This window comes from Dermacentor variabilis, chromosome 9 (genome assembly GCF_050947875.1).
Source record: "Dermacentor variabilis isolate Ectoservices chromosome 9, ASM5094787v1, whole genome shotgun sequence".
Lineage (NCBI taxonomy): Eukaryota > Metazoa > Arthropoda > Arachnida > Ixodida > Ixodidae > Dermacentor > Dermacentor variabilis.
Window position 1 is genome coordinate 89,456,600 of NC_134576.1, and position 22,949 is coordinate 89,479,548.

General features: G+C 49.4%; 1 protein-coding gene across 1 annotated transcript; it reads right to left on the reverse strand.

Moving 5' to 3' along the window:
- Positions 1-2,676: 2,676 nt before the first annotated feature.
- LOC142557103 (uncharacterized) lies at positions 2,677-22,907 on the reverse strand. The gene is made up of 6 exons (XM_075668713.1): positions 19,279-22,907; positions 18,709-18,838; positions 9,005-9,319; positions 7,332-7,652; positions 5,080-5,838; positions 2,677-3,695 (listed from the first exon to the last, which is right to left on the reverse strand). Exons 1-6 carry the CDS (start codon positions 19,821-19,823, stop codon positions 3,066-3,068), a joined length of 2,700 nt encoding a protein of 899 aa, XP_075524828.1. The 5' UTR covers positions 19,824-22,907; the 3' UTR covers positions 2,677-3,065.
- Between the last annotated feature and the right edge of the window lie 42 nt (positions 22,908-22,949).

Consider the following 22,949-nt stretch of genomic DNA (forward strand, 5'->3'; position numbering starts at 1 on the left):
GCATCGTCGTCGCAGTCGCCTTGCTACTGTCGTCACGTACATGCTCCCGTCATGCATTTGATTGCCTGCCACTAAAGTTATTGTATATGCTACCATTGGCAGCATATAAAGTAACTCTACTTTGGACAAACATGCTATGCCATGTGGTAACGCTTTGCAGAACCTCAAACGAAGTTGCATAGCCAGCTCTGCAAAATGCTTTGCATTGCATCTATATATTACCACTGTGCTACTGCTTACACAATTTCTTTTTTCATTTTATTTCGAAAATCTCTTCCCCGATTTACTTCGCCCCCCCCCCCGAATGAAAGAGCGAAGAAATAAAAAAAATGGTTGTGGCATTTTGAGAATATTTATCAAGGAACACAATTAACACACACTTTGATCAGGTCTTGCGACGGACATTTCGAAAGTGATAGCATAGTTGCGGAAACTTTCCCTCGCTATGAAGGGAAAGCTACGCAGGCAAAGCGCGTCCAAGTGAGAGCGCTTCTGAACAGACTTCCCTGTTTCAATGCGCGTTAGTTTAAGTTCTCGAAAAGAAGACACAGACACCTTAAAAAAATTATTGGGTTTTACGTGCCAGAACCACTTTCTGATTATGAGGCCCGCCGTAGTGGAGGACTCCGGAAATTTTGACCACCAGGGATTCTTTAACGTGCACCTAAATCTAAGCACACGGGTGTTTTCGCATTCCGTCCCCATCGGAATGCGGCTGCCGTAGCCGGGATCAAATCCCGCGACCTCGTGCTCAGCAGCCGAACACCATAACCACTGAGCAACCACGGCGGGTGCAGACACCTTATTAGCAACACTCAAGTACGACAAAACACACCACTGAATGTAAGGTTTACTTCCTTTGCAGCTTTTCCCTTCCGCGTCTGGGCAAACGCGAAACGCTCGCACGCGGAAGCTGCCTAGATTCAGCGTCCCGTCCGAGTAGAAAAAAGCACTGTGAACGCTAGCGGACTACATGGCGAGCTAACACACGTACAGAAGCTCCGCCCCCGTAGCTTTCCCTTCACTACCACAGAAAGTAGTCCGCGAGTGTAGTCCTTGCATTTCTGTTCCGCGTACACGCTTCTACAACTGCTTGATTTCAATTCCGCAATTCCGACGCTCCCTGAATAGTAATAAAAAATTGTATTTTTTTATTTGCCAAGACATTGCACTTCGTCGCAGAAGTAGCGCCTGCTTCGTCGGCTCATTCACCTAAAGCAACTTTTGATAAGTGTGCGTGTGTAGGGGGAGGTGGCAGGAGAGTCGAGCCTAAAATATTTATGCAGCTCCAAAGCACATTTTCGACTACGCGTGAAGCTCACGAGAAGCCGTTAATCAAGTGCTATAAATTTTGCCATTTCATTCCTGAGCCTATGGCGTAGAAGCAAAATTGGCGCGCACGCATGTGATACCGCGCAACGTTGCTACACACTGTGTGACACACATGGCGATCATCTCGAAGGGCTATAGTTGGTGCTGGCACGATGGAGGTATACGTGCGATTGTGGTGTAGCGGCGGCTAAAGCACCTGGCTACTGCGCTGGGGTACGGTACCACCATCGGGCACGTAATTCAAGTATCAGTTGTTCGTCAAAACAGCTGCAGATGCCACGGCCAGGAAAGTGTGGAGTGTCGGCGAAGAATAAAAGAAGTCAAGACACGAAGGGCGTTCTTTTTTTAGACCAACTAGGCTTTTTTTATATTAAAGAAGTATGCGCGCAGCGAACGCAGGCGAGTTCCCAGGCGAGGCTGACTATGGCTTTAATAACATGAGCTTCAGAAGACTAACAAAAATTATTAACTTTTCTTATTAGTTCCTTGTAACCAGTTGTATAAATGGAAAACATGTAGGCAGCGACATATTCATGGACACCCATCCTTTAAGATAATTTTGAACATCGCAGCTACTTGCTGATGGTCGTTCTCCAGTTCCGAAGCCCATTCGAGGCAATATCGAGACCGAGCGCTTCCCGCTGTACGCGCCAGACGGCGACGCACTTCCTTACGCGGTGTAAAGAAGTGCGGGGCGAAGCTTGAACGATGTCTCGTGCCACGGCACATCTGGAGCCCGACATGCAGCCGCACGTGATTGCTGTCCAAAGCGTGCCTCATCGGTGGCTGCTGCGACGGGCCGAGACGCTCGGTTTGCAACTTCGAGCTTGTCGTCATGTCGAGTTTCCATCTGGTAGTGGTGCGATATTATAGCGGGGCCACCTTTTCTGCGCTTCCGTGGCGCTAGGTTTCGATATTGCCAGATTTACCGCTGAAATTTGATAATAAGTATCTCGAATTAGGTGCGACATTCACGTTTTTCAGAAAAGGAGGGCGCATTAAAACCAGGCTTCCTTCAAATTCGCAATTAAGGCCACGGCCCTATAGGGCGCGAACAAAGAAAGGTCATAATTTTTTTTAGGTAGTCTTCCGAAGCTCTCGTTATTACCGAAAGAAATTGTCCGCCTTGTCTAGGAACTCGTCTGCAAAAAACGCCATGTTCACGGAGTTTGTGGCGTCTATATAAAACTGTATTGTTGAAAACAAACACCCTGTGTAATGCTCTATGCTCTTTACTTTCCCTGCAGATGCTGCAAATGCATACTTTTACACTTGCGTCATCAAGCTTAGTCATGCAGCTCTTGGAGATGGCAGCTCCCCTTGAGAAGAAGCATGCAACCAACGTCAGGAGGGGCGGCAAAAATTGCATATTTCACAGTACGCATTACATAGTTCATGCGTGACATCGACAAAGCACAGCTTCACAGAATGGCTGCGTTTAAAGTAAAGTATCATAGAAAAAAAAGGGACACTCTCGCAACATCGACGCTCCCACGTGCGCATAAATGCACACAAAAAATTGACAACAGCGCCGACAGTGTCTATCGCGAGTAACACGGTCCACATAGATCCAAGTTTGCTTGTTACTCATCGCCTACAATTATAGAGGAGTATGCATTGGAATCAACGAACGTTTAACAGGCGCGTCGCGCTGCTTGCGGAAGCCGACCACAAGCTTCGGCGACGCATCGTTCCTACGAGGTTAGCCCGATTGCACAGTCTCGAAACTCGGGCTAAACCTTCAGGCGACACTTCTCGACGGGGTTCATGCGCGACCCCGCGGGACACCCGAAGACGCGCCCGAAGTCCCGGCTGTGCATGGCGGCCGTGTTGCAGATGCTCGGGCCGCGCTCGACGTCGCCGCAGTTGAGCCAGCAGAAGAACGCGAACGCCACGCTCTCGCCGGTCCACGGCGGCGGGGACTCGCGTTCGGTCCAAGCTCGGTCGCCGCTTCTGGCGACCTCCTTGTAGACGTCCGCGACGACCGCGGCGGCCGCCACTGCCCCCTGGAGGTCGGTGTCGACGTCGTCTTTGCCGCCATTGGTCTCGTTCTTGGGCGACAGGCAGCGCTCGTTCTCAGCGTAGAGGGCGCTGGCGCTGCCATTGTTTCGCTCGACGTAGTCGTAGAAGACGGTCGCGGCCAACCTCGCTCCCAGGCCGCCCAGCAGGACTCCAACGTGGGCGTCCGCTTCGTACCACGGGAACGCCAGGAGCTGCGGGTTGACGCGGAAGCCGTTGAAGAGGGTCGCGTCGAACGCTTGGTATCCTTGGTAGGGGGTCTGTCCCGTGGGCCCGGACGCGGAGGCCGTTTGCTGCCTGGCTTGCATGTAGGCCGACGCGTTGATGCGGTTGCTCAACGGAGCCTGGGGGGTACGGTACGCAAGGACGTCGAAGCGGTGCGTCGGTAACGTTGCAAGAGTTGGCGCGCGCTGGCAAAATGAAGTTGCTTTGCGGGGCGCGCCGTCAAACAACCTCTGAAACGTTCGAACCTCATCCGAAGCAATATGCAAGTACGTTAAGGGAAGGGTTGTGATGCCGTGACGTTTTTCATTGCTTCCAGGTGGTAACCGACCTGGTCGCCTGTCGTAGTTTCGGAAACGTTTTTCCCAGAAGAATTGAAAGTGTTATGCTAAATGCTCTCCACAGAGAAAGATAAACGACAATGCTTTTTCAAATTCATTGCATTATTTTGCTGCAGCTACTGATGAGCAAACGGCTGCAGGTAAGCGAAGCGACTTGGCAATCTGGGGTAGTTAACGGCTGATCAAAGGAAATTGTATGGGTTTTTCGCATGGTAAGGACTTTAGGCTTGAATAACGCTTGAAAAAGTTGGACAAGAACATTATTAATATATGGAAAAGATCTGTACATAATATACAAAGCAATTGGGTCAAATTCCGAAACAGTTCATGCCGCATTGAAATATGTTCCGTTTGTTTTTATCGGCATCAAGATATTTACCATGCTCTGAACACCAAAGCGCATGCTGCTTTTTTTGCTGTTATTGCAATAAATGACTAGCATATCAAGCATCTGCTCCCTCAACCTGCGTCATTCCTTCTTTAAAATGTTCATAATATTTGCTATAGAACAAGGGAACCGCTACATCAGAAATACGTGCTTTTCAATAGTTTTTGGTACCTCATGAGTGTGTCCGAACATATCAAGCGCATATAATGCTTGGATGTAAGGAGATCAGAAGTCCGAAAGGGATACAAGTACGCGCTGCGTCTGTTTCTTGCACGGGCTCAGTGTATGCAGCATTGCAGCACTTGCTAGCCAGCCCCATCGACGGCTCTCAAATTCGCACAGCTTCGTACAAGTCCGGGCAGCATACACTACAGCACACAAGATGCACAAAGTATCGCGTGCCAAGACGCAATAGTCGGATGAACTTGGGCCAAATCTCGATGTCTATTAGGAGAGTGCCCGGAATGAAAACGAAACTATGCAGCTGCGATAAGCCTTTCATTTTAAGAGTTACCCTGAGAGCGCACGCAAAGCCGTCATGAATTACTGCGGCAGTCGCTGCATGACACCGGAGATGCACGAAGAAAATGTAGTACTTTCACAGCGCTTGTGAAGTTTCGTCTGTTATAAGATTCCTCTGCTATAGGGTTCTCTGCGATAAAGCACATAGTTTCCATGATCCAGTGGTGTTCGAACGTGCACGCAGCCCTATCACAGATGTCATGCATACAGCGCCCTCCCAGATCTCGGAAGCCATCCATATCGAACTATACTCACATCCATGGCCATTTGAGGGTACCCGGCATAGATGCTACGCGTGACCTCGCGCCTGGAGTAATTCAGGATGCTGAACGCTTGGTTGAGATTCAAGTGCAGCCGCTCGGGCGTCGGGTCTCCCCCGAGCGAGGACGAATCGTCCGTGGCTCTGAGGAGGCGCCCGAAGGCCGCCTCTACCCAACCGACGAGCGTGTTCACGTCCGTCAGAGCGCCTTTGGTGCCCGTCTCCAGGAAGCTGTCGATGGCGTACGCGAACCTCTGGTAGGCCGTCATGACGCAATACTTGCGCTGCTCTTCCGTAGCCACGTCCGAGGCGCCGTAGAAGCTCTCCAGCACGCGGATGTTGCCGAAGGCCACCAGGGCCTGAACCGCGAAGAACCCGAAAAAGTTGGCCATCTTCTTCTCGCCGAAGGCCGCGTGCAGCTCGAACAGCGCCTTGAAGGCGCCGACGCGCTCGACGAAGCAGCCGCCCAGGCCGCGCAGAGGACTGTCGAGGAAGCGCCGCGTCTGCTCGTCCCACCGAGACTCGGGAACGGACGGGGTCCACTGCAGGAAGGACGCCGGGTCCGCGCTGCTGTGGCCGTTGTCCGTCAGGGGCGTGTGGTTGTCGAGGAAACGCTTCATGACGATGAACTGGTCGAACAGCTCGTCCAGGTGAGTCTCGTTCATGGGCGCCAGGCTCTCGTAGGTGACGCGGAAGTGCTGCTTGGCGTGGATGGTGGTCACGTGCTGAGAGATCTGTTCGTACGTCAACGCGAACTGCGACGCCAAAGCATAACGTCAGTTTTTTTCGGAGTAGCTTCCTTCTCGTCAGTATTTTACAATTATAAAGGGTAGGATACAGGGAGAGAAGCAAACAAACGTAAATGCGTATTCTATTCTTCTCGTAACCCAGTGGCAGTCGTGGCTCCGGCAAGCGCGCAAAGGTTTCCCAATACACGATGCCGTTTGCAGCAACTTCTTAAAACTGGCAGTACCAACGCATCAGTTGAACTATTGGTTGAGAAGATCATTTGCGAAATGTTTTTAGCCGTTCGGCGCTCTGTCTTTCTCGTCCTCATCATTCGGTAATTCATTTACTAAACCAGTTTGCAACTTCTCCAGCGCTTAGCATTGGCTGCCTACATATAACCAGCTTTCTGTTCTTAATTGAAGGAGGCTTTTCTTTTTATTGTATTCCAATCACGTAACGACGCATTCTAATAACGTAAAAGTGAGAGATTTTTCAAAATTTCGGCTATGAATCAAACGTTCTTATTTAGTGTGTTCCCATGATACTTGAAGTTTCAAATTCTGAATCTTCCAGAATTCATCCATGGCTGACTACGCGGGTTAACTGCGATTATACAAGAGCCTACAAAAGGAATGAATTCTCCAAAAGCACTTGAAACTTGTGTTGCTAATTCATCTCAATAACTACACAGCCATTCGTGCAGACACTATTAATAAGGTGAAGTAGCACCAGCCACCCTACCTCAGTGCTTCTCAAGATCACTTTCTGTTGGCATCGTAAAGCAGATCTATCAAATGCCTCATCTTGTGGGTCCGAGAAGTTACTTCCCGGATGAAGTATATGAACGTGTGCGCGGGCGTGTGAAAGCGAGATGCAGCAGAAGAACCGAAAATTTCGAAAGCGGAACCGCTGGCGGCGACGAATCGAGAAGCAGCTTTGCACATGAGAAGATTTGTGGTAATATGCAAAAAAGTCTGGCGTCCCATCACTGGAGGAGGTTTAGGTTCGAAGTGGTGAAGGTTTGTTAGGCAAGGTACGGGCCTGCGAATCTTCAAGACCTTCCTCTTTTAAGGATAGCGTAGAGTGAAAGATTAAATAAGGTCCGTTCTGTTGCAATTTCAGTTTATGAAACATAGACCTCGTTCATTATCGCGACTTTTATTTTTTCCTGGGCATCGCCATGCTTACATGACTGAAGAGGTGAATGGTGAAGTGGCGTGCATGCTTTAGAAGAAGAAAAAACGACATTGTCCTGTAGCCAGTCCTACAGTGGGATACGATGATGGCGTACTTATTTAGAATATCCGCATTACAATAGGAAAATCTCCTAGTAGTTAACTCCTAGAATAGCACCCCTATTTAAAGCCTAGAACTCCCTGAAGTGTAGAAACAACTTTAGAAATCCCTAGAAAGAGTTTAGAATCGCAATAGAAGCAGCACAGCGTACAATGAACTTCGCCATCGCGACAAGTTCGACGCTAAGCACACATTTCCTACGCCGCGTACACGGCTCCCCCACCTGTCCTCCGAACGAGAGCATCAGGGTCCTCGGCCCTTCCATGGTTTCCACGTCCACGGCGAGAAACACTGGCTGGTAGACGCGCCGCGACATGTAGAACATCGCGGACAGGAAGTCCGGTTCCGGGTCAGGCTGGGGCCACGTGACTCCCGCAGCGGCCAGGGCGGCGCTCACCTCGGGCATGTTGTCTCGTTCGAGCGGGGACAGGCAGGCCCGGATGTAGGCGACCGCCTTGTCCACCGGCTCCTGGTCCGAGCCGGTGCGCGGGCTGAAGTCGGCCGTGCGCTTCGCGATCTCCACCAGGAACCGGTCCCAGTTGACCTGCGGCATGCAGATCCTGAGCGCGTTGTGCCGGCAACTGAACCTGTGGGTCCCGACGCTTGCAGGATGACGAAGAATGTCGAAACGAAGTTGTGCGACGGAGCGAATATACAGAAACTGACAAGAGTCACGTTAGCAGACAGGGAGATGGGAATGTGGACGCTGGGAATGTAATAGCAAATTCCGTTGAGTAGGTTTCGCTACAGAAATAGAAATACGGGACTGTGGCGAAAAATTTGTGGTTTGAGGTAGCTTATTGCCCGAAGACGTTACCAAGGGCGGAAAAAAGCTTTAGGACAGGAAAGAGCGTCAAAGAGCATGGGGAATAGGATCAACCAACCAGCCCAATAACAAGTATTGCTAAGAGGTAGCTTAGTAGACGGCGGAGCCAATTAAAGCTGATAAGCAAGTAAATGCTTTCAATTATTTCGTTTGTTATGGCTTAACATACACTAAAATTTAACTGAACGATTTTACGTGCCAGAACCACGGTCTGAGGCACGCCGTAGTGGGGGCGGGGGAGGGGGGCTCAGGATTAATTTTGACCACAGAGGTTCTTTATCGTGCACCTAAACCTAAGTACGCGGGTGTTTATCCAACGAAATCCGAGGTGTGGGCTTTTTTCAAACTCATGATGATGCTATGATTCGCAAGACGCGCTCTTGGATTACTTGGTTCATTGCACGGAATAAAAATGGATCAACGCGAACAGATGCACGGTAGAAGACATGGGACAGCACATGCGCTCAATAATAACTCGTGCGCTTCAGGAAGAAGCAAAAGTACTGTTGACAAGGCCCTTGCTTCTGATAATGAACCGGCTGAGCATTTTCACCTGCATCGTCAGCCCTACGACTTAAAGGATGTAGGGCTGTAGTGATTTCGTATCGAGGCCTGTTCTGATGCTATTCTTTGTCTCATTTTTGCCATATTCGTCAATGGTGACAGCCACGCTCCGCCCCCTTCCCCCGCCCCCTTTATCAATCGGATCAGCAGGCCGTGAAGCGTGGACAGTAATAGTTGCACCAAAAACAGAGCGGCAGGCATGTATCGCGACTGAACTGCGGGTCGATGTCACGAACTATTCTTTTGCTTCTTCGTGAAATGCATCAGACGCTTGGGAGCGTCGGCGCCGTTTCCCGTCTGGTCCACGTCTTCCATTCTTACGCGGTCTGTTTCTTTTTTACTTTATATCCACGAGCCCAGGGGCTCGTGGCTGCCTAACAACAAGGTCATCCGCCAATACCTTGTTTTAAAATAAAGTATTTACTCACTCACTCACTCAATCACTCACTCACTCACTCACTCACTACTTTATTTCCATGCTTCGTTCAGAGCCCGGCGTTATTCACCTCGTAGATGGGCCTCCTGCCGGCCTTGATCCAGGTTCCACACACGTGCGCGTAAAAGTTGTCGCACGGCTGACCCTCGGGGTCCATGGCGTTGGCCAGCAGCTCTTCGTAGCGGCGGCACGTGTGGCCATGGCAACGGGGCCGGGTCGAGGCCGCGGGCCGCCGCAGGTAGCGCGACGTGGCCACGGCGAGTGTGACCGCGCCGGCCGCGATCACCGCGAGGACCAGCAGCGGGGCCCACACGCGACGGCGGCGCGCGTCTCCTCCGTAGTTGGCCCGGGACGGCGACGGCGCGCGCGAGCTCCGGGTGGGGCTCTGCTGCGCCCCGTGCAGAGGCAACGAAGGTTGATGATGATGATGTATGGGGTTTCATAGCGCAAGGGCCAGGCTGGCCAAAGAGCGCCATGCCTGTGGTAGTGGGTGTGCGGTGTAACTATGATTACTATGAAATTGGTGTGTCGTGGCTGTAAAGGGGCCTTAAAATATACGCTCTAAAGCGCGTAAAATCTGTGTAATAAAATTATGGCGATGACGTATGACTTGTACTATGAACATTTAGATGCATATAAAAAGAATGATACGATAGGTAAAATAAATCAGATTATCAGAAATGCCAGAGCACTACTGCCTCCTTAGAGCCCTTGAAACACAAGGGCCTGGAGGCATGTGCTGTTCAAAACAATTATCGCAGTGGCATCCTCTCGAGAGAGGAGGCGCTACGAATTCATGGGACTAATAACATGTAAGATCACATCACTAAGATAACGTAGCAGTGTGTCTGTATTAAAAAGCGGTTCTGGACCAAGGAGCATTGCAGGATGAAGAGGAATGTGCTGTCGGTATGCTAATGAAAAATGTTTCTCTCAGATTCGGCTTCCCGACACTCCAGGAGGACGTGGAGTACGGTCAGCCTCTCCCCGCATCTACCACAGGTTGGAGGCTCACTTCCGGTGAGTAGAAAATTATGGGTGCCAAACGTGTGTCCTATTCTGAGACGACAGAATAGGACATCTGTTCGGCGTGATTTTGCAGTAGAGGGCCAGAATCCTAACTGTGGTCTTATCAGGTGGAGCTTATTATCCGTTTCCGCGTCCCACATGCGTTGCCAGTGGTCTCGCAATCTCCTCCGCAAGAAAGGTCTCAGATCTGTGACAGGCACCGCAGCGGTAGGGTTAACAGATTGCGATGCGATTGACGTGGCCATCTCGTCCGCCAGAACGTTACCCTCGATACTCCTATAGCCAGGCACCCAGCATATTATGATATGCTGGTTAGATCTGTACGCTTTACACAAGACGGAATATAGTTCTGGAAAAGTACTGGATTTTTGTGTGTATAAAGTGACATCAGGCCCTTCACGACACTTAAGGAGTCTGTGTATATCGCTGACTTTTGGAGTTTTGATTTTCTTATATGCTTCACGGCAGACAGTAATGCGTAGGCCTCGGCCGTAAATATACATGTTTCCGGGTGTAGTACATCGGATTCTGAGAAGGATGGGCCGACGGCAGCATACGACACCCCGGCATTAGACTTCGAAGCGTCTGTGTAGAACTCTGCGCAGAGTGCTTGTGCTGGAGTTCTAGGAAAAGAGTTCGTATTTCGATCTCTGGTGCGTGTTTCGTTATTTCTAAAAAGGATATGTCACATTCTATGACCTGCCACTCCCAAGGCGGTAACAACTTGGTTGGATGCATTAGGCGAAGCTCGAGGAGTGGGACATTTATCTCATCACTAAGCTCCTTCACTCGAAGCGAGAAAGGCTTTCTTACAGAAGGACGATTATGAAATAGTGTAGAGCAGGTCATATCGTTAACAGTGTTAAAACATGGATGTTGATGGTTTGAGTGTATTTTTAGGAAATATGTAAGGCTGATGTAACTTCTCTGTAGATGGAGCGACCATTCATTTGATTCCGCGTATAAGCTTTCAATCGGGCTTGTTCTGAAAGCACCAGTGGCTAAGCGGATACCTAGATGGTGGATAGGATCTAGGATCTTTAGTGCGCTCGGAGCGGCAGAGTTATATACGACGGCACCATAGTCCAATCGTGATCGAATTAGGCTCTTATAAACATTCATCAGACACTTCCTGTCGCTACCCCATGTTGAGTGGGATAGAATTTTAAGTAAGTTCATTGTCCTTAGACATTTTTCTTTAAGATATTTAATGTGCTGTATAAAAGTAAGCTTGGAGTCTAGTATAATACCTAAAAATTTGTGTTCTTTGTTAATGGGTATTTGATGTCCACACAGTTGAACACAAGGATCTGGAACCAGGCCTCTCTTTCTAGTAAAAAGAACACAAGAGCTTTTGTGGGGGTTGATCTTAAATCCGTTTTCGTCAGCCCACTTGGAAACCTTGTTCAGGCCCTGCTGTACCTGTCTCTCGCATACTGCGAGGTTGCAGGATTTAAAGCCTATTTGTATATCGTCGACGTATACGGAATAAAAAATGGCCGGTGGCAGTGAAGCACGTAGTGTGTTCATCTTAACAATAAAAAGAGTGCAGCTGAGCACACCTCCCTGGGGTACACCAGTTTCCTGCGTAAAAGGACGTGACAGTGCATTACCGACTTTTACTCGGAAGGTACGGTTGGACAAATAAATTTCTATTAGGGCGAGCATATTGCCACGGATGCCCATTCCCGACAAGTCTCTCAAGATTCCGTAGCGCCACGTTGTGTCGTACGCCTTCTCCATATCGAGGAACACGGATAAGAAATATTGCTTATGTAGAAAGGCGTCGCGAATGTTTCCCTCAATGCGCACAAGGTGATCAATTGTGGACCGCCCTTCCCTGAAGCCACACTGAAAGGGATCAAGCATTTGGTTTAATTCCAGGAAATGTATGAGTCGCCGATTAATCATTTTCTCAAACAGCTTGCAAATGCAACTTGTGAGGGCTATCGGGCGGTAACTTGACGCCAACGAAGATCTTTACCTTGCTTCAGAATGGGAATCACAATCGCTTCTCTCCATGCAAGTGGAAGATATCTAGCAGCCCAAATAGTGTTAAAAAGTGCAAGTAAAGTCAGTTGTGTATCAGTGTTTACGTTCTTAATTATGTCGTACATAATTCTTTCAGGTCCTGGTGCAGAGCTCTTGCATGTGATCAAGGCAGCTCTTAGCTCGGCAATGCTAAAGGGACGGTTGTAAGGCTCATTCTCTCGACCATTTCTTGTTAATGGCTTACGTTCTTCTGTTTCTTTGTATTTGAGGAAGGATTGTGTGTAATTTGTTGGACTTGACACGCTCTCAAAATATTCCCCAAGTGAGTCTGCCTGGTCTTCCAGTGTATCTCCCTGCGTGTTTACCAGGGGGAGTGAATGTGTTTGCCGCCCTCTAATCCTATTTACTCTGTTCCAGGCTTTGGCCTCATCCCTAAACGAGTTAATACTTGATAAAAACGTGTGCCAGCTTTCTCTTCTGGCCTGTCGGCGGGTTCGCCTGCCTTGGGAGTTTATTTTTTTAAAGTTCATAAGATTCTCTGCAGTGGGAGAAGCGCGTAGCAACCCCCACGACTTGTTCTGATTCTTACGGGCGATCCTACATTCGCTGTTCCACCACGGCACACGTCGTTTGCATGCCAGACCACTCACTTCGGATATGCATTTTGATGCGGCATCTATTATGAATGATGTAAGATATTCCACAGCAGCATCAATTTCTAAAGAAGGCATGTCGGCCCATGAGATGTTAGTGAGAGTTAGAAATTTCTCCCAGTCGGCTGTGTCTACCTTCCACCTAGGAGCTTGCGGAGGATATTCGTTTTCTTTAGATGTTCTTATCAGTATAGGGAAGTGGTCGCTCCCGTAAGGATTGTTCGTTACTTCCCATTCGAGTTCGGGCGGTATGGACGGGGAAACTATGCTCTAAGATCTATTGAAGAAAAGGTTCTGTTTGCTAGGGAGTAATACGTGGGTTCCTTCTTATTCAGTAAGCACGCACCTGAAGAAAAGAGGAACTGTTCAACGAGACGACCTCGCGCGTCTGTACGAGAGTCGCCCCACAGGGAGCTGTGCGCATTGAAATCGCCGAGAACAACATAAGGTTCTGGCAATTGATCTATATAGGATTGAAATTCTTGTTTCGTTAATTTGTAATGTGGGGGTATGTAAAGAGAGCTACTGGTGATGAGTTTGTTTAGGAGAACAGCTCGAACCGCCACTGTTTCGAGAGGCGTTTGTAGCTGTAAAAGTTGACACGCAATGCTCTTATGGATAACAATGGCGACACCGCCCGATGATGCAACAGCATCATCGCGATCTTTGCGAAAAGTTATGTACTGTCGGAGAAAGTTTGTGTGTTTGGATTTTAAGTGTGTTTCCTGTAAACACAGCACATTTGGATTGTGTTGGTGGATTAGTTCTTGTACATCATCAAGGTTTCAAAGGAGACCTCTGACGTTCCATTGTATGATTTGTGTATCCATATTTAATGTAAATTAGTGCTGTGTGTACGGAAACGGAAAGATGCCTTAGGTTACAGAGCCCTTTCGAGGCCCTGTAATAGGAGTTTTGTTCTTTCTGAAGCGTTCGAGCGATTCTCGACGCTCCTTAGGCGTTTGGTGCGCCTTGGGGACAGGTGTAGTGTCCATTGCCTCTTGTGAGGCTCCGGACACGTGCTCTTGAGAGCGAGAGGTTTTCAGGGGGAGTCCCGCCTTGGAGGGCAAGACCCCTGCGCCGACCAGCCCGGAGGCCGATGGGGCTCCCTGAGGGATTTGGCTGTGCTGGCCGTTGCCAGCGCTGGAGGGGGCCTCGGAGGTTGGGGCAGCCTCGGCTGCGCCCACCTTCGGGGTCGATGGCTCCGTCTGCTCGGTTGGCGGAGCAGCGCTAGCTGCAACCACCGTGGGGGCAGATGGCGTGACTGCCGACTCACTGACTGTGGGTCGGACAGCCGCCGGAGGCCGTTGTGACGCTGCCCCCTGACGCGCCACATCGGCAAAGGTTTTCTTTGGCAGGTATGCTACCCGCCTTCGTGCCTCTTTGAACGATATATTCTCTTTTACTTTTATAGTCACAATTTCTTTTTCCTTCTTCCAGGAGGGGCACGACCGCGAGTACGCGGCGTGGTCCCCGTCACAGTTTACACAGTGTAGAGAGTTCTTACATGCTTCAGTGGCGTGTTCAAGGGCACTGCATTTGGCGCATGTTTGGCGGCCTCGGCAGGTCTGCGAGCTGTGGCCAAAATGTTGGCATTTGAAACATCTCAAGGGATTCGGCACATACGGTCTTATACGAAGCTTGATGTACCCGGCCTCGATTGACTCGGGCAGGACACTGGAGTTGAAGGTGAGTATTAGGTGTTTGGTCGCAATTTCTTTTCCGTCTCGCATCATCTTGATTCTTCTGACATTTATGACATTCTGTTCGCTGAAGCCTTCCAAGAGCTCAGCCTCAGTCAGCTCCAATAAATCATCATCGGAGACTACGCCACGGGTGGTATTCATGGTACGATGAGGAGTTACTGTTACTTTGGCGTCACCAAATGAAACTAGATTGGGTAGATTTTCATATTGTTTCTGGTTACGGAGCTCCAAGAGGAGATCGCCGCTTGCCATCCTGGATGCTTTATAACCTGTACCAAGAACTTGGGTAAGAGACTTGGACACGAGGAATGGAGAGATTGTTCGCACGGATTTGCCTGGTGTTTCAGAGTGCACTACATGGAAACGAGAAAAAGTTTCTTTTTGGCGGGCAAAAAATTCAAAGACATCATCGGTGCGCCCCCTCTTGAGGGAGCGATCAGGTAATGGGGAGAAAGAAGCAGCCATAGTTGCCTTTTCCTGTCTCTCTCTTCCTCTAATCTTCATCTTTCTCTCACTTTTTATCTTTCCTGTCTTCTCCTAGCTTCCACTTACTTCCAATTTTTCCAGGCAGCAAGGGTTAACCTTGTGTGAATAGCCAACCTAGGTTATTTCGTATTTGGTTATAGTGGTAACGTACTGCTGGCGTTTGCAGGCCGTGTTTTACGGATCCTGCAGCGTCCCCTTGTAGGACTCCACGGTGGGTGGCTGGCGTTACTGCCGAGCCAACGAAGGTTGAGCCAGTCGGTACGATGAGAAGAGAGCGCTGCAAAGATGGCGGACTAAATGAGGAACATGTACGACGGACTAGCGCCTGTGGGTCGTACATGTTCTTCTTTTTAGTCCGCGTCTTAGCAGCACTCCTTTCTTTTCAAGTATGTTAAACCAACTCGCCCATGGCAAGCTTCTGCTAGTCGGTAAGAATTCGTTGGGCTATACACTGAAAAAAAAAACGGGCCGTCACTTTAACGGTAATTTCTGTTATTGCTTTTAACGAGCCATATCGGCGTTATTCCGGCAATGCCTTTGGAACACCGCGAACAACGAAGAGGAGGGGCGAGTCAAGGGTGCCACGATAAACAAAGCAATTTGCTCGCGATGATAATATCTCGATTCGATTAGCTGCCGCGTGTAGCAGTTCCATACGTCGTGGTGCGATCCTTAGAAAGTGACGGCCTGCCGTCATTTTGACGGTCATATCCTCGGAAATTTAGCTGGCGAGAAATTTCCCGTCCGCTACTGGATATATTCTTCACAGTGTGCAAAAGAGCCCGAGAAAACACATACGAGGATGAAAAACGACACAACGAGGCGCCGAATTTCGACGCAAAATTAATTGGCACGTGCGGAAACATACAGGCAGGATAACGTCATTCCCACAATAACACGAAAAAAGACAAGCAATAAGACAACGGACACGAAACAATCAATAAACAACCACAAAAGTTCAGGTCGCAGACAGCAAAGCCACTTCCTCAGGCGAAATGTGAGGTGCCTGTCTTTCGCAGGCGTCCTCCGCTTTGATAATATTGTCAGCCTCAGCCATCACTGCAGTGAGAACGCCTATTATTAACCAAGTCCATCATTTCCTGCTTCTTTGGACAGCAATGACACAAGTGGTAGTGCGTGGCCAGGTGGCCCTGAGGCGGACCATGGGCCTTCGAGTCATGGCGTGCGAACTTCTGCACGCGAGTGGAACTTCTTTCGAAAGTCGATCCGAACACTTCTCGAAGCTTCGGGCGAAAAGCGGTCCAGAACCGACTGTCACTGACATCAGCAAGGACGGTTACGGCAGGAGCGATTGAAGCGCGAGTAGGTGAGGAGGCAACAAACACTGAGAAAGAAAAAAAAATCCCTTTTTAACTAAAAACAAGACATAACTTGATTTCATTCAATGCAAATAAAATTCCTAATCACGTTTATATACATGTCGTGAGGGAAAAAAAGATGCGAGTCTCTATCTCTTTATCATTCACAATAAATATAATGTTTCAGCGCCCGCTAGCAAAAGCGGGCGTTCGCTTCGCTATCTATTGAAATACAATGCAGCTCTTGTAATGTGCAGAAAGGCGTGCCCCTAAAGTTGAACTGCTGTTATACGCATGCACTTATATGATTATTATAGACATTCACATATAAGATAAACCCAATTGCAGGGAAGGGTACGATGAACAAGCGCGTTTGTTCTTCATTCCTCTCCCTTGTAATTGCTGTGTGTCACTTTCTATTACGAGTTTGCGTGTACGCAACTCGTTCTTGTCATCCTGCGCTGAATAATAAAATGTTCGGTTTTTACTTGCCGAAACCACCATCTGATTATGAGGAACGGCGAATACTGGAGCACTCTGGTGATTAATTTCGACCACCTTGACTTCTTTAACGTGCATGTAAGACTAAGCGCACGAGTGTGTTTGCATTACCCTCACATCGGAACGCGGCCGCCGCGTTCGAGAATCGAACTGGAGACCTCCCGTGCTTAGCAGCACGACGCCACAGCCATTAAGCCACCCTCGACTGGTCATCCCTGCGGCGCGAGGATCGAACACATACACAGACATTGAGCTCTAGGAATACAAAAGCTCCCACGCATGTAACGTGGCTTCATATCAATTCAATGTGTTCGGCATTGTTACAAACGATCGAAAGGTTTCTTAAAATGGTTGACAGAGGGAGCTCTCGGATCTGCAATCGCAGAGGTGTCATGTCAGTGATAGGCTGTATTAACGCATCCCTCCGTAATATTCGTGCTTATGGGTTCAGGGGTTCTTGTGGCATTTTGTAGCCTTTTGTCTTTCTAACATTTCCAACAAAACCACACCTTCCCGAACGAACGCACGAAATAAGCATCTTTGAGCACGTCTATTTTGCGAGTAGTTGCACTCACGCATTTACTTATCAAGCAATGCATTTTTGGCAAGAATGTCAATTTTCAAAGTCGACAAGCCGTTTGAGCCGCAAAGGACGATGTCTAAGCCCATTCATGTAATGCCCATCATTTCAACGCCGTGGCTGAAAGAGCTCACTTGCTGTTCCTGTATACGCTAGTTCCAGTGCTCCCTATAGTAGCTTTTCTTCGAAGCTATACGGCAGTGGCGAAACCGGGCAGGGGGGGGAGGGGGGTCGTCACCAGGTGTAGCATAGTGCTCACTGCTGTTATCAATAGTTTCAAAGATAAGGATATACGAGAAAACATCATTCTATTAGGTGGAAACTCAAACATAAACCCCTTTTCTAGCGTTTCTACCATTCACAGAGCGGCGCACTGAGCTCGCTTCCTTGCAACGCCACTGTCCAGGTGACGCTATATCCACGGATTTGCGGCCCACGCAAGATGCCGCATTTCATCCAGAAAGCTCGCCGTCGTCCATAGCGTTCGCCGCCAGCATTTCCCGGTAAACATTACGGTTACATAGGCTGCAGTTGCGAGAACCGTGAGAAGCACTCAGGGATCTTTGAATGCTCTGCAAGGCGAAGCTTAAACGTCCTCCAAATTTTGGGCTGGCGTGGACAACCGGTCTCGTGAGGCACGTTGCAAACGGAGCCGAGTTGGGCACCACTGCGTTGCGAATCTGGAGATCGCGAGAGACAGCGTGCGGGTGACGCACAAGCGCGAGTCACAGAATCCACCGTCGACAAACCTTCCAGGCTACGCGGGCTAACTGGCGCCATCTCGTAGCCACCGCCATCACACTACACTCCTCACGCTTTCGCCATACCCAACTCCGCTTTCCGCCTCACGGTTCCAGTGCACCCTCCTCTGCGCTTTCCTCCTCGCGCCCGTTCTCTCTCGCCGCTTTTTTATTCATCTCCCGCTGCGCCCCGCTTTCGCTCCCATCTTTCGCTGTGCTCGCTCGCTCGGCTACGCCGCGGACGCCGACGCTCGCCGCAGGAACAGGCGTCTAAGAGCTGTGCTATAAAACAGGCAGCCGAATATGATTATAGATCCACCGGGGTTACTTAGTGGCTATGGCGTTGCGCTTGTAAGTACGAGGTCGTGGCCAGGTTCGATTTGCGGCCACGCTGGCTGAATGTCTATGGCGCGAAATGCAAGAAAAGAAGAAAAAGGCGTGCTCGTGCGGCGTACATTGTGTGCGTGTTAAGAACCTGCAGTTGGTGAAAATCAATGAAATGCCCTTCACTACGACGTGCCTCATAATCAGATCGGGGTTGTGGCCCGTGAGAACCACGGTATTAAATTTAATATGAATATATAGTAGCCACCATATTTATTGCGAGTTCCGTACTGCTGTTTGCTGTTATTCATTTCTAGGAATTCAAGAGCCCCGGTCTGCAGCGCTCCTATCTCATAAGATACTTGTTTCGTTGCGGAGAATTCTTGGCGAAAAAACACGGCTTTGAGCGTTCTCTCTCAATTGCAGGGCGGCACTGGCACTCACCCTTTTGTGGCCGCGAGGTACGCTGCCAGAGCTGGGCGGAGACCGGAGACCTGGACTTGACCTGGAAGCGTCGCGGTGCCTCCGTCGTGGAGAAACCAAATCTGGAGGGGCCGTTTTCCGTTGCGTCAGGCTGCGGGTGAAAACGCCGACATAACTACCAGAAAGGTGGTGCTATCAACCAAGTACAGAGAATTCGATCGAAATTCATTGGTACTACAGTGGGCCAGTAGCCAATATCAACGCCTTTTTCTGCCCTGTGCCAACATGTTCGCATACTGGTATGCACTTGTACATAGTTTACATTCTGTGTACGCGCAAACGTTGAACAGTTTGAATGCATTGCAAACAACATAGTCTAATGTAGTGCAGCACTGCTTGGCACACTGTCACTGTTTCCTTCGATTACACAACCTATTGGAAAAAGCCACGGAAAAACCCCGCAAACAATGTTGCATACATCACACTGTAATTTAGTCTAGCACTACGAGGCACAATGATTCTTAGACTGCCTACGATCTGAGGAACAGTTTCCTCCGTTGCCTGGACCGCGGAGGAAACTCAAGCACCTACCTTTTGAGCCACTGGTAGAGCGTGTTGCCGCGCTCGTGGCGCCGCTGAACTGCCGCATCGAGCCTCGCCCGGAAGAGCCTGAGTTCCTCTTTTGGAGACGGCCTGCTGCTGCCGCTGACGGCGGCTCGCGGAAACCGGGAAGGCCTGGGGAACCAAGAACCGGCAGCACGTCGGGGTCTCGAGGGGCTCGCGACGCCGGCCTTGGCAGGGGACGGGGAGGAGGACCGGCTTTTCTTGGGCGAGCTGCGACTCTTCGAAGGAGACGACCTCGCCTGCTTCACGGGCGAGCCGCCGCGTCGCTTTGAAGGCGAGCCGCGACGTGCAGCTTGCGAAGAGGATGGCGACATCCGAGAGCGAGATGGACTTTTCTTGGCGGATTTGTCCGGCATGGCGGCGTCCTTCTTCTTCTGCTTCTTCTTCTTGTTCCCAAACAGTGGCACGTTCCCCTCGCGGGTACGAGCCACGTATTGAGGTGACAACAACGATTGGGCACGCTCATGGTCACGCACATTCGAAACACTATTGCTGAATGTAATACATGCCATGAATGTTTTAATAGTTTAAACTGTGAATCTTAGAATAGCATGGTCAGACATTTTTCATACAAGCGAATGGTAAGGGGCATGGCAAGCACATGTGAGAAATTCTATTCTCCCTGAAATATACAAGCAGGGGACGTATTCTGCGACGATCACTTACGACGACACTATCGCCTTCGCAGGACGCAGTGCTCAACCAGGCAATCAGCGTGTGCCTGAGGCCCGAGGCGATAGTACCGCCGAAATTGTGATCGTCGCGGAATACGTCCCAAGCACTGCGTTCAACCATATCGCCGACACAAATGCAGTTCACTCCAGAGAAGAAACATTTCAACCAGAAAATCCGACTGGCATAATGTTTCAAACGTGCCGGTGTCTTGCGGCAACGTTTAAGACGACTACACTGGTAATGACTGCAAGCAGCATGTGGACCACAAACAGAGTTAACGATTTAAAAAAAAAGACCTCTGAAGCAGCGATCAGCTGATCGGTGCTCGTGTCAAGCTACCACTGCCAATGTTCACGCGAACGAGGTGATAACGCTTCGCAGTCTCCGACGCCGCCACGCCCCACGCTTCCCGTTTCACACACCTCGATTTGGCTCCGGTGTGGCAGACTTGTGCCACGGCTTTTGTATTCACTTCCGGCTTGCACCCTCACAGACAGAGACTGCGCCCTGCCTTCCACCGCGCCCAGGTTATCGACGCCTAGAAGATCCTAGGAGCTTCACCTTGGCTCGCTAATGCAGAACAATGGCTCTGGTACACACTGAATATGTGTTGCTAACGGACGCAACACGGCAGATGAGAACGTTTGTTATCAGACTTCTGCGTGGTGTTTTGTTTTTGCATAAAATGTTCTGTTCTGATGATCACTAACTAGACAAACGATCTATGATCTTGAACTTTGGCTGCTAGCGCTTGCGACGTTGTACTACTTGTCTAGTTCGTGCAATAGTGCGGGCATGTGACTGAAGCATGGATGCGAAAAAAGGTCAGTAATCGCTAACCGATGACACCCACCAGATGCATTGGTTTGCAGTGTACTAGCTTGAAAACCTTCGCTTTGCGGAACATGGCATAATACAACAACACACCTAACACAATTACAGCTTTTTGCAGAATCTAGGGCCATCCATATATTTCGTTCAGCCCAATCTGTTGGTAGGTTTGCAGTAGGCATCAGGACCACAAAATACTTTTACACGCAGTCTTGCTAAATATGAACTAGCCGTAATATCCATAAAAGTGAACATTGATCCTCCCCCAACAACCGTGTTCACCGGGGCTACGGTCGTGAACTGAGGGAAGGCAAGATCCAATGCTTACAGCAATTATTTATCACCTTAGCTAGAAATTATGGGAAGCAAAGTGGTCACTTCCCGGCTTTATTGCTTTTTTCTAACAGCCTTTTTCTGGACGTAAAATTATCTTCATCGTTAGACTTCACGAGCCAATAATGCTTTCGCATTAGAAACCCGTATGGGGCATATACATTTCTGAATAGGGTCTGTCCTGACCTTCGCTTCCGAGCGAATCAAATCAACGTGGTCCACAATGCCATCCGCGGCATAGGCAGCTTCGTTACCCGCGAGGTACAAGTGTCCTTGCTTCCAGATGACGTAGGTCTCAGGAAGATCTCCTCCTCCTATTCGGTTACAGGTTTCGGTAAGGTTGCTCAGGGCTCTCATCGACATTTTTCCTTTCTGGAAATTGCGATGCACCGCTTGCCATTTACTTACTATGACGGCTGAGTCAGTGCACGTGGAAAGGGCGATCGCGATCGCCACTTCAGCTGTGGTTGGGTCACTTGCGATAACCGCGGCGGCGGCTTGTCACTTCCCATGGGCGTCTAGGGCCACTCACGGCAAAGGCTGGGCGCTCTTGTATTTTGCCGCATACGTATAATCAAAAGAGTGAGTGAGTGAAACAACTTTTTTGGGTCCACTATAGACGTGAGGAAACTCAACGTCACCTGGCTAGGCCCACTCGGGAACCATCAGGTGAACCCTGACGGCCCTCTCGCGAGCCCTCTGGACTGCCAGGATTTGAGCGGTCTGATCCTGGGCCCTAATTAGCCTCATCATTTCTTTTTGGTTGAAAGGGGTACCGGTAGAGGCGCAGCCCCACAGGACATGTTTGAACAAAAAAAGAATGAGGCTTTCGTCTGTCTCCAATACGGGGCATATGGACTTTTCAGTAGGGTCTGCCTCGAGCTTCGCTTCACAGCGAATCGGCTCAACCTGGGCCACATTTACTTCAGGTTTCGAGTGACAATCTGAGCACCCGCTGCCTACCGAAGTCCCCGCGCGTTCTGCACACATCCATGGCTCTGGTGACTGTACCGATCGTCAAGCGTAGTTCTACCTTTTCTGACCCGAGTTTATCGTGCAGAGAAGAGGTACGATGGCGAAATTGAAGCCGGATCGTTCTGGCATATTGAGAATTCATCTGAGGATGAATGCTGAACATGCTAGTACTTTTCGAGATGTTTGACTCTAAATCCTGTTACGCAATTCACCGGTGATCCACCCATAGCTTTGACTGCCAGTGAGTAAGAAGTCTTTCCGAGAAAATAAGAGGGACACGGATGCAGTTATGCGTAAATTTGATGACGGGTTTATCAAAATTTGTTCGAGTATCTGGACCTCTACTCGGTGGGTGCGTCTTGAGCAGATTGTTGGTTTCAATTTGGTAATTGTAGTGCGTTCCCTGAACGAATCATTAGAACGTTAGTAACCGATTTCTGTATCAGTACTCAGATAAACACTGATTAGTGCGTAATCCTCTGACGTCTGGCGGCATCGATGATGTGTAATTGACAACAAAAAAAAGGAACAAGGAAATAGAAATCTTTCTTTACCACAAATGCACAGTTTTTAAGAATTACTTGAACTACTGGCAAAACATGTCGCTCAAATTAAACTGTGCGGTTTAACGCCCACGGGATACGTCGTAGTGGAGCGCTCCGGAGTATTTCTTATGCCTAGGCTACTATTTGTATATTTGTGTATTTTACCCCTTTTTTTCCTTGTTTCTTTATCATTTCGCCTCTATCTAAATGCACTCGGAAATAGAACCGACGGGCTTGTACTCGCCAGCAGTACGTCATGGCTACTGAACCAAACTGCGA

Excerpts from the sequence above, each read along its gene's own strand:
- LOC142557103 (XM_075668713.1), bottom strand. The coding sequence starts at position 19,823 with ATGGCATGTATTACATTCAGCAATAGTGTTTCGAATGTGCGTGACCAT. Across the intron at positions 5,839-7,331 it reads TGCTCTCGTTCGGAGGACAG|TTCGCGTTGACGTACGAACA; the intron begins GTGGGGGAGCCG and ends TTGGCGTCGCAG. Across the intron at positions 3,696-5,079 it reads ACCCTCAAATGGCCATGGAT|GCTCCGTTGAGCAACCGCAT; the intron begins GTGAGTATAGTT and ends CGTACCCCCCAG.